The sequence below is a fragment of the Chaetura pelagica genome, unplaced genomic scaffold (assembly GCF_000747805.2).
Source record: "Chaetura pelagica isolate M959 unplaced genomic scaffold, ChaPel_1.0 scaffold47, whole genome shotgun sequence".
In the NCBI taxonomy this organism is placed as follows: Eukaryota; Metazoa; Chordata; class Aves; order Apodiformes; family Apodidae; genus Chaetura; species Chaetura pelagica.
The window spans coordinates 3651720-3661727 of NW_009954140.1; the positions used below are offsets into that span (position 1 = coordinate 3651720).

Here is a 10008-nt window from a genome sequence, read left to right on the forward strand (position 1 = left end):
AAATGTTAACAGAAAAACAGGGGAGGGATTTTAAAATGTCCAAAACCGTCCAAAACCTCCATGTAAAATAAAAGCTTTTGCCTCTGTCTGTGCAGTGAGGCAGTTCACAAGTTTTTATACTAAGTTAACTTTTTGCTGACCTGAATGTGGTCAAAATTACTTTAAGTTGTTACAACATATTTTTCCCCTCGAGAAGTGTAATAATTTCTCTTAGTCATGACTAATTTATTACCATTTTCTATGAAAAGGTTTTTCTTACAAATGTATTTGTATGATCTCATAAGAGAAATCTCATTTGATAAACCATCAAGGCAGCTGCTGCTACAATTCAAAACTTTCATCTACTTACACAAGGTTAATTCTGCCTACTTACCTATGGCCACAAAGAAAATACTTCATTTACTTTCAGGTTCACATACTACCTATCAACTAGCACGTAAGGTTATTTTTTTCTACAATTAACACCCTGTAATATTTATAATTATCTTTTATACTTCTTCTCATTGCTGCTGTAGTTCAATAGTGGCTTTGTTGGTTCATCTGTTGGCTTTCTGTGGATGTGCTCTCTTTCACACAGACACACATTTTTCATCAACTTTGTACTGATTTTGAAAAATACAAAGTCGTGTTGCCTGCTTCTGGAGGTGGAAAAAATATAGAAACCTGTATTTCAACAGAAATCAGGATAGCCTGACCCTTGACATACTTGGGGAAAAATCTGAGTGTTGCTTGGATGACAGGTACTGTGAACTCACTCAGCAGGTTGTTCTTTCCAGAGATGCTGTCCAATCCCAGGCTCGTGCCTGTTCGGGGGACTTTGAATGTAGTGATGAATCAGGACGTGACCCTCTCCTGCCACTCAGACTCTGGATCTCCACCTGTCAGATACACATTGTTTAAAGACAGTCAGAAGGTATCCACTTTAAACAGGCCAGACTTGACCCCGGGTTTATTTAACCTGACTATCAACTCTGCCAGTGATATAGGTGAATACAAATGCAAAGCTGAGAATAACATCTCCAGTGGAAGAAAATACAGCAACAGTCTCAACTTCACCCTTGGAGGTATGTCTTGCTATACAGCTTCTCAGCCACATTTTATTGCAGGGCATGTAGCCATGTCTGATGCAATGTAAGTGCAGCAGCAGGAGACAGGGCTGTTCGTGGCAGGTACTGCTCTGAGCTGCAGTGTGTTCTTGCCTTGACTGTGAAGCTGAACTTGACTGCAGATAGTGATTATGACCTTAGGAGTCAGCAATGTTGTTGTGCCCAGGCTCACTCAGCTCTCCATCCTCAATGCCCATCTCATTTGCCAATGTTGCTGCTGAACTCTGAGTCTTGCTTTGGAGCTTGTCCTGTACCCAGTGATGCAGCCTTTTCAGCTTTCCTTTCACAGAGCCAGTTTCCAAACCAGTGCTGAGCTCACCCACCTCTCAAGCAAAGAAAGGCCAGAACGTGACCCTGTCCTGTCTCTCAGAGAACGGCTCTCTTCCTATCACATACATATTCTTCAGAGGAAGACAGACCATCCCTCCCCCAGTGAAGATGGAGAAGAGAGAAGCAGCTGTGATTTTTCTGTTTATCAATTCCTCTAGTGACTTTGGAACCTATAAATGCAGAGCTGAGAACAGCTTCCGCAATAACACAAAATACAGCAACGGTTTCAACTTCACATTAGCAGGTAGGCATGCGTGGAGCAGCTGACCACTGCTGATCAACAGGGACCACAACATTCAAAATGTTGCAATAATGCAAGTGTTTTAGCCAGAACTTTTGTTCTTGCAATAAACTATAATGTTTGACAATAAAAAAATAACTTGAGTTTTTAAAATTAAGGCAAAACATTTCCCTGCAGCCCAGACAGTAAGAGAGGTTGAAGTGACCGCGAAGGACGAATGTTAAAGACTCACTTTTACAAGAGCCTCCTGGTCCACCTTGGGAAGAGTCTGGTTTTGTTTTTCTCTGGTCTTATGAAAGGGAGAGTCTACTAGCACCACCAAGCTCCCTTCCTTCTGCTCTGGCAGTGCACACCTGGCAATCTCCCGTGTAGTTATGTTATCCACAGTTAATCCAAAAGCTGAAAGAAATGCAGAGTCTTGATTTTAATTTACAGAAAATACTTAGAACATGAAACAACATTTCATACACACTTTTTTCTTTTTTTCCTTTTTGGCAGAAGAGAGACACCATTATCAACCCCTGATAATTTCTCTTGGGCTGATCTTGCTGCTGTTTGTGATAGGATTTGCTCTGGCAGTTCGATTTTTCATAATTCCTTCATATAAAGCAAGTGAGTTATTTGAACGTTTGTTTCATTTTCCAGAAGTGCTCATTTATGTTGTCAATATAGTTTAGCGAGTAAACATCATGTTGCAAGCAGAGTTATGCTGTTGGTATTTTAAGATGCTTTGAAGTCTCTTCTTAACCAACACAGGCAACTTAACAAGACAGTGATAAAGCAAAACCTCTGTGCTATGTTTTAGATGGCAGGTCTGGGATGGGGGAAGCAAAGCAACATCTAATTTAATACACAGAAATGTTGGAAGGAATTAAGACCTCATTGTTCTTAGTAAAGCAAGAAAATTCTTATTAAAATGTCCTTGGTTAAGGAGTCATTTTTATTATGAAAATAACATTATCTGAGATCTTCTGTAATTAAAAAAATAGTAAGTAGGTATTTCTCTGTAGGAAGAACTGATATACATATATAAGCAGGTGTTTTTCTTTTACAATTTGCAGAAAAATGTAAGTCTACTAGGCCCTCAACTGGCCTTACTTCAACAGTGAATGCAGAAGACTCTGAAAATGATGTCATATACACAGAGATTGGTAAGTTGATGCTACTTCCCATGCAGTCATGCAACTGACTTGTGGGAGTCTGGTTGAAGAATGTTAAGATGTTTGGTTGAAGAATGCTGTTATTCTCTTTGTAGCTGGCATGGGCCCATTCTTCAGGTACTGCAAAACAGTGAAAGGGGACACCTACTATCCCTCTACACCAGTTAATACCCTGGCCAACCATGCCAGGCAAAGATACATTATTTGAAGTCCCTCAGGATCCACACTTGGCATCACCTATCAGCCATGCAGCCAAAACTGGAATTGATTAAATGAACTGCAATTCCATAAAAAAAATCTACTGTAAACAGACATAAAATTAAGAATTGTACTTGGCAACTCATGGTGATGATTGAAATAGCCATCAGAGAGGAAAAAAGAAAATCAAAAGACAGCAATCCCCATTTACTGAGACAAAAGTGGGTGATATGCAAGTTGTAGCAAACTAAAACGTACACAGCTCTTGCATTCTGTTCCAAAAATTTCAGCACAGAACAGCTCTCTATTCCAAGTTTCTTAACTTTGACAAGACTCACAGTCAGTTCAAACTGAAGATAGGAGGTAATGCTAGATAAGAAAGCAACTGGCCTCTGTGTTAAGACATTGTACCACCACTACTCCAATTGCAGACAATACACAATAACGAAGACATTAGGTGAAAGCCATGATTACTGTCTTGTAGCTTTCTGCATTTGCCTTATATATGAATGTTGGCATTTTCAAGGGAAAAAGAAACGCCCAAAACAAACTAACAGCAATGGTATTGTTTCCTGTTTTGAAATATCAAGCAAGGGAATCATCCTCTCTGAACAAATCTGCCTTCCTGTCAACAGCAGAGAGCAGTTCTGCCAGATCCCTATCAGCATTCTGTCCACAGAGCCTGCAGGGACAGTGACAGCCCTGATGAGGCCCATGACTGCTACATAAAGCATGGTAGATTTATACTCAATATAAATCTTCCTGCTTTGTTTCAAGATTTTTTTTAAAATAAGTATTGATTTTTTTAAAATCTGGTCAGTCTCTTATCATTAACTGCTGTCCCTCATCTTTCATCCAGAACCTGTGAGAGCAGAAGAATATGTCAACTTTTCTGTTCTTAGAAGAGAAGACAACAAAGGTGAAAACCATGCAGATGTTATTAGTGACCAAGTTGCTGATGCTATATTAATTCTTATGTTGTGTATCTGTACCAAAAAAAAAAGCAATTATGAATTATGTTATTCTGACTTTTAGAAGAGAAGAAGCCTTGTGCCACAGTCTATTCAAAGGTCCTCATCAGAGACACAGTACAAGGTAAGAGCTCTCTTGTGATTAACTTAGTCATGTATTTCCAGGCATCTTTTTCAGTGCTCAGATGTGGTTAGTACCACCAAGGCTGCACAGAAAGAGATGATGTTTAGATACTAGTTTCTAGTCTCATTGTTTTGTAGACAGACAACAAAACCCATTCTCTACTAGCAAGCAAAATCCCTAAGTCATAATGTCTAAGGACTTCAACTTAGAAAAAGCAGAACAGATCAAAATTGGAATTAACAAAGACCCAAACAGTAATCTAATTAGACAAACAACAGCTTACTGCCCAAACAGCACCATAAAATAATGCCTGTTTTGTATCTATGCAAACTCCTGTATCTGATTTTGACTACAACACTTACATTAGGGTAAGTATGATCACACATTAGTCTTTTTCCATCATTTTCTATGTACAGACATTTTTTGCCCACAAAAATGCTTGAAAAAAACTTCTTACAATTTATTCTATTTCCTGTTACTCTTGATAATGTATTTCTGATTTTTATACTTATCAAGTGCAAGATGAATGTTTAGCTTAAGTGTTGAAGAACTGAGGCCATGTGAATAAAATACATTTCTACAAAGAGATAGTACAAAGATACTTACTGATATTATTAAAACATTTAAGATTTGGAAGTCTTTTATAGAAAACACCATTTTCCAGCAGAGATCATACTTGTATCAGCAATACCAGCAATACACAGACTGGTTTTTTTTAGGTTAAGATGAAGTATTTTCAGTAAGACAGTAAAACCAAAGGCATGGAAGAGAATATCATTGGCACTGCTAACAAGGGACAAGTTTGTCTCTTCCCTCTTTTCCAGGTAACCTGGAACACTTGGATGGTCTAGATTTGACAGAAAACAGATGCACCAATTTTTAGCAGAACTATGTGCAGAGAAACCACTTGAGTCCATGACGCTGTAGAAGCCAGTTCAGGCAGAAATTATTAAGAAAATAATTTTATTCAACAAATCTAAGTTTACATATTTTTGGCTGATGTTACATACTTCACTAAAAAGTCCTTTAGCCTGGAAATGTGCATCATTTCCTTCATGGTAGTGTCTCTGCTTCTCAGCTGGACCACTCCATTCTCTAGAGTGGCATCAGTTATCAAGACCATGAAGAGAACACTCATCTCATCATACCTGCAAAGAAAAGAGCACACCTGTTACTACTCCTGGTGTATGAGAAACTCAGCTAAATTATGTACACTGACCATAAACTGAAAATACTTGGTTTTGCTATATTGTACTAAGCCCAGTGTGAACACATCAGCTTTCCTGTTGTCATTCCTTGCTTTCCTGATCACATTTCTTTAATTTAGTTACTTCAGTACATAATGTGATTTGGTCAACTTTTACAAGGGTATTTTTGTAGAAGCAGAATATATATTTCTTCTGTTATTTAACAGTCAGACTTACTTTGAAGACTACTGCAAGGTTATGACTCATCTAAAGTAATTTATTTTCAATGGTAGAGTCTCTAAAAGGCATCTCACAGCTTCAGAGAACCAACAACAACATCTGAAAGGCTAAAATTCACTTAATTAAAAAAATTATCTGACATTGCCCTTCCTAATACAACTAACTAAATCCAAGTTTATAGTTGGGAATACATGCCTTCAGTCATGTGGTTACTGCACTCGATGACTTCTTACTGAAAACAGGGTTATTTTCACTATTCCACAGAAAGTCATCTTTCACCTTCACAGTAATTTACAAAAGACTGTTTCTTTCTCCTTACTTTGTATAAAGCTGTTCCAGTGATACCTGCATGGTTTCAAGATAACCCGGCCATACAGAAATTCTATTTTCTGACAGTTCATTGAACAATCCTTGACAGACCTGTGTTTATTTAAAAACAAAAGTTAAAAGACAGACTTTGAGGGTTTGAAATGCTACACAATGAAAGCATTAGAACTCAAGTTAATGTATTAGCATTCCTAGCCGGTGCTAATTTTCTGGCCGAAATAATCTCAAAGCAGAAAGCAGCTTGGCAAATAAATCTTAATTTCTATTTAAAAACATGCCAGTGTAAGTTTCCTCCCTTCTATGGGGACTGGCTTCATGACTGACTTCCATAAAAACATTTTTAAAAGCCTTCTGAAGATGTGACTTGTGTGTGAAGATAATTGTGAAAGATTAAGAAGCTGAGGATTGTTTTATTTATTTTCCTTAATTTTGCAAGGAACAAATATCAACTCTCCTACAGTACTAAAAGCACTGTGTTAATGCAAGGCAGACACCTATTACCCACAGTCTGCATTTATGTTAGGAAGAAATTCTTTCCTGTGAGGGTGGTGAGACACTGGAACAGGTTGCCCAGAGAAGCTGTGGCTGCCCCATCCATGGAAGTGTTGAAGGGCAGGTTGGATGGGACTTGGAGCAACCTGGGCTGGTGGGAGGTGTCCCTGCCCATGCAGGGGGTTGGATCTAGATGATCTTTAAGGTCCTTTTCAACCCAAACCAGTCTAGAATTCCTTCAGCTACAACCCACAAGCTGCACAGTGGAAGCACTGTGCAATAAATCTGTACAACCATCAATCTCTGAGAATCAAAGTTGTAACATGATTTTCCCCAAAGTAATCAGTGTCCAAACTGTGACAGAAGTTACGTGTAAAGTTAATGCTCAAAAATAAAAATATTTCTTACAACCTACCTGTCTCAGCTCTGTTGTTGGACCTTTTCCTACATCCAAGGCCACTTTAAGGGGTGCTAAACAAGGATGAAGCTTAAGTACCTAAGAATTTTACAAAGAGTGTCAGATTAGTATGAAATTCTAAAGCAAACTAGGAAATACTAGATTTTTTTCCCTGAAATTTTAAGCATACAAACATTTATCCTAAGACAACATCCTGAATTAGAAGCAAGCTGTATTTTATATAACTAGTACACATGTTAGCTTTGTCAGTCTGGCAGGAATTGCTCCATTTTTACTAAGCCCCAGAAAAGAGATGAAGTTTCTGACAGCAGAGCTCCACCTCTTCATGGAGCCAGAGTCACCAGAGACAGCCCAGCAGACACCATCCAGTCTAGTGCCTGTTCTCAAAGACCAAATGGTTGTTTGATTAACAAGTGCTGGCTGAAAGCTGGCACTCCAGCTCCAGAACTGAGGGTAAAAGTGGAAATAAGGTTGGTCCTTAGGAAAATGCCCCACTACCATCTACAACCCACTTCTCTCAGCAACCTTCAGATGCTGCCCAAGGAGACAAGCTCCTGTTTCCCAAGCACAGCAGGTACATTTCAGTTCCAAACTCCATCACTTGCATGGCAAGATCCTAACTTCTCATCAGAGAGAAGGTCAAACAAGAAAGGTGACCTCAGAATGAGAGAAAAATTTCTTATGTGGGCAAAAAGCACCACAGAGAGTCTCATGGGAGCAGCTTATTGCTACCATTGAGGAGTGTCTTGCCTGCACCTGTTTGGGAAGGGAGCAGAGGATGGCCACATGGAAAAGGGAGGTAATTCCATGCTCAAATTTACAACACTTCTGCAGCTTTTGTACTTGGTCCTGCCACTGCCATCCATCATCCATTCTTCCTTACACTTTCTACAGAAAATTACCTTTCTCTGTGCATTTTTGTTTTTTGTCAATGGATGCTCAGCTAGCTGTAGAGAATCAAAGAGGTATGCTAGCACCCCTCGGTCCAGATTTCCACTCACAGACAGGACATGAGGAATAACATTCTTCCTTCCATCTCGGCCCTGAAGAGAAAAAACCCACAAAGGGCTACCTCAGAGATTGTCCTCCAGATCCTCTTGTTTACTTTAAATGTATAATGAGGTATTGTGCTCAAGCACCCTTGTTAACATTTAAAATACAGATAGAGAGTTTTTAAAGTTACCAGCAATCTTAAAAGTGCAACAGTAACTAGGTAAGTGTGTAACACCTGGGAAAGCAGAAAACCGGAGCAGGTTGGGGTTATTTTGTTGTCCTGCCTCTCTGATCATACATTTACATCTATGGCCAGTACACTTGAAACTCTGCATTTTCTCTCAGAGGTTTGCAGATCCTGCCAAGTGACCACAAGGATTTGCCCACACGTTGTGAGAAACCACTGTGTAACCCACAGGTTTTCAGGTTATGTCACAATCTTCTGCCTCCTGTGCAGAAATAAGCTACAAAACCAGGAAAGACAGGAATGTCACCAAATGGAGAAAAGGTTGCCATGTACTGGTAAAATACAAAGTTACTCTCATTCTATCTCTACAGCCTGACTTTCCAAATATTGCCATTCCCCAGAATTTTGCCTCTATCCAATACATTCAGTGGAAATGTTTCCCTCTGCTCCATTCCCCCTTCCAAGTGTGCCCACTTCTAAAAGCCATTTGCAGTGTTTATCATTCATTAATCCACATATGCTTCTAGATATATGGAATTGGACAAGCTACAGAAATCAAAAACATTTACAGCTTCTTTTCTGATGTGAACTTTACACAACAACACCCCGAGTTTGTGTTGACATCTACACATAGCAGCTGTTTTGTTGATATAGCTCATCTCTAATTTCAAAAAATTAACTCCTTGTAAAAACAAAACAACCCCAAACACTGTATTACCTGCTTTTGAAAGTGACGACCTGACTGCAGAGTGTCAGTTCTACAGTTTTTACAACAACATAAGATAGTCACATGCTAAGCAACTGGACCAGCAAAGAAACTGTTTATCTCACATGTTAACACCTTTACAAAAAATATTTTAAGGTAGTAAAGCTTACAAGCAATTTTGATCTCTCCCCTGGATACATCTGTAACAGTTCAGTATCACCAAGGTTTTTCAATGTTTCTATTGTTTCTGTTCCCCAAGGGAAGCTGTAATGTAAATGAAATCCTCTTCTTCCTTCTTCATCCTGAAAGTCACTGCTGCTGAAGTTAGACGGGCCCATTGCAAACTGGAAATGAAAGGGGTCAGTTATTGCTGCTGTGCACGCTGCATTAACTACAAAACAAGGCTGGCATGCTTGAACCTGAAGTCTATGTTTTTCAGCAAGAGATTTTTATAAATTACAGCCCAAGTCTCCTGGCTGTTTAGAGTATTTTGATTTCAAATCAGTTACACATACAAAACATTTGTCTTTGTAGAAGTCATGCTGTAAACTACTTAACCACTTGCCATAAACAGTTTTGTTTCTCCCAATAAATATACGTATTTAAGTGACCAAAGGCAAGCAGGGTTAACTCCACAAAACCCATCAGGCTGTCTATTCCCCCTCTATTTGAGGTAGAAGGAAGCAGGTCCAGACTTCCCACGGGAATGCTGCTGTTACCTTTCTCCACCACTGGAGTCTCTGGCGTAGCCAGTAATCGAGCCACTGTCCTGCAGTTCTGGGAGAGCTAAACCATGCAAGCAAAGACGTGGTCCTTTCGCCTATTCTTTAAACAATAGCAAGGTCAGCAAGTTAACTCCTTCAAAAATAACAGGGAAAAAGCAAGAAACAGTATTCAAAAATAATCCAAAAGTTAACCAAGTGCAAAACAGTTTAAGTATGATGAGGGATCAATCCCTCTATTACTCTACCTTGTAAAGTTTTTGTTGTGTGGTTCATTTTCTGGAATGGAGTGAAAACACACTCCAATCTGTGCAAGGCCACAAGGCAGCCTTTTGTTCACCAGTTCTAAGCAGCCAACATACTGTGCCAAAACACCTGCCAAGAGACAAATTGCTCGTTTCAGTAGCCACAGAAAAAAAATTAACTTTTAAATTCTGACAGTGAACGTAACACACAGGCTCTGTATGTGCAGCCCCTCTAGTGTTAATGTCCTGCAGAAAGTGGCTCTGCAGGTGCAGCCTGCTTCCTCCAGGTACAGTGGCAACTGTGATTTTAAGAGCCTTTCCCCTAATGACACGGGAAAGCATCCCACGTGCACTTTGGGAT

General features: G+C 39.4%; 2 protein-coding genes across 2 annotated transcripts in view; one reads left to right on the forward strand and one right to left on the reverse strand.

The window, feature by feature from the left end:
* The first annotated feature begins 778 nt into the window (after positions 1 to 778).
* On the forward strand, positions 779 to 5013 carry MILR1 (mast cell immunoglobulin-like receptor 1). The gene is made up of 7 exons (XM_010002785.1): positions 779 to 1064; positions 1396 to 1680; positions 2176 to 2289; positions 2739 to 2828; positions 3895 to 3954; positions 4074 to 4196; positions 4955 to 5013. The coding sequence occupies exons 1-7, from the start codon at positions 779 to 781 to the stop codon at positions 5011 to 5013; spliced, it is 1017 nt and encodes a 338-aa protein (XP_010001087.1).
* Positions 5014 to 5080: 67 nt separating this feature from the next.
* Positions 5081 to 10008, reverse strand: part of POLG2 (polymerase (DNA directed), gamma 2, accessory subunit) — a 6829-nt gene continuing 1901 nt past the window's right edge. The window contains exons 2-8 of the mRNA XM_010002786.1: positions 9651 to 9795; positions 9400 to 9505; positions 8851 to 9024; positions 7697 to 7837; positions 6792 to 6872; positions 5877 to 5977; positions 5081 to 5278 (exon numbers count right to left, since the gene is read on the reverse strand). Coding sequence (XP_010001088.1) covers positions 5113 to 5278; positions 5877 to 5977; positions 6792 to 6872; positions 7697 to 7837; positions 8851 to 9024; positions 9400 to 9505; positions 9651 to 9795 — 914 coding nt within the window. The 3' untranslated portion in view covers positions 5081 to 5112. The remainder of the gene's footprint in view (positions 5279 to 5876; positions 5978 to 6791; positions 6873 to 7696; positions 7838 to 8850; positions 9025 to 9399; positions 9506 to 9650; positions 9796 to 10008) is intronic.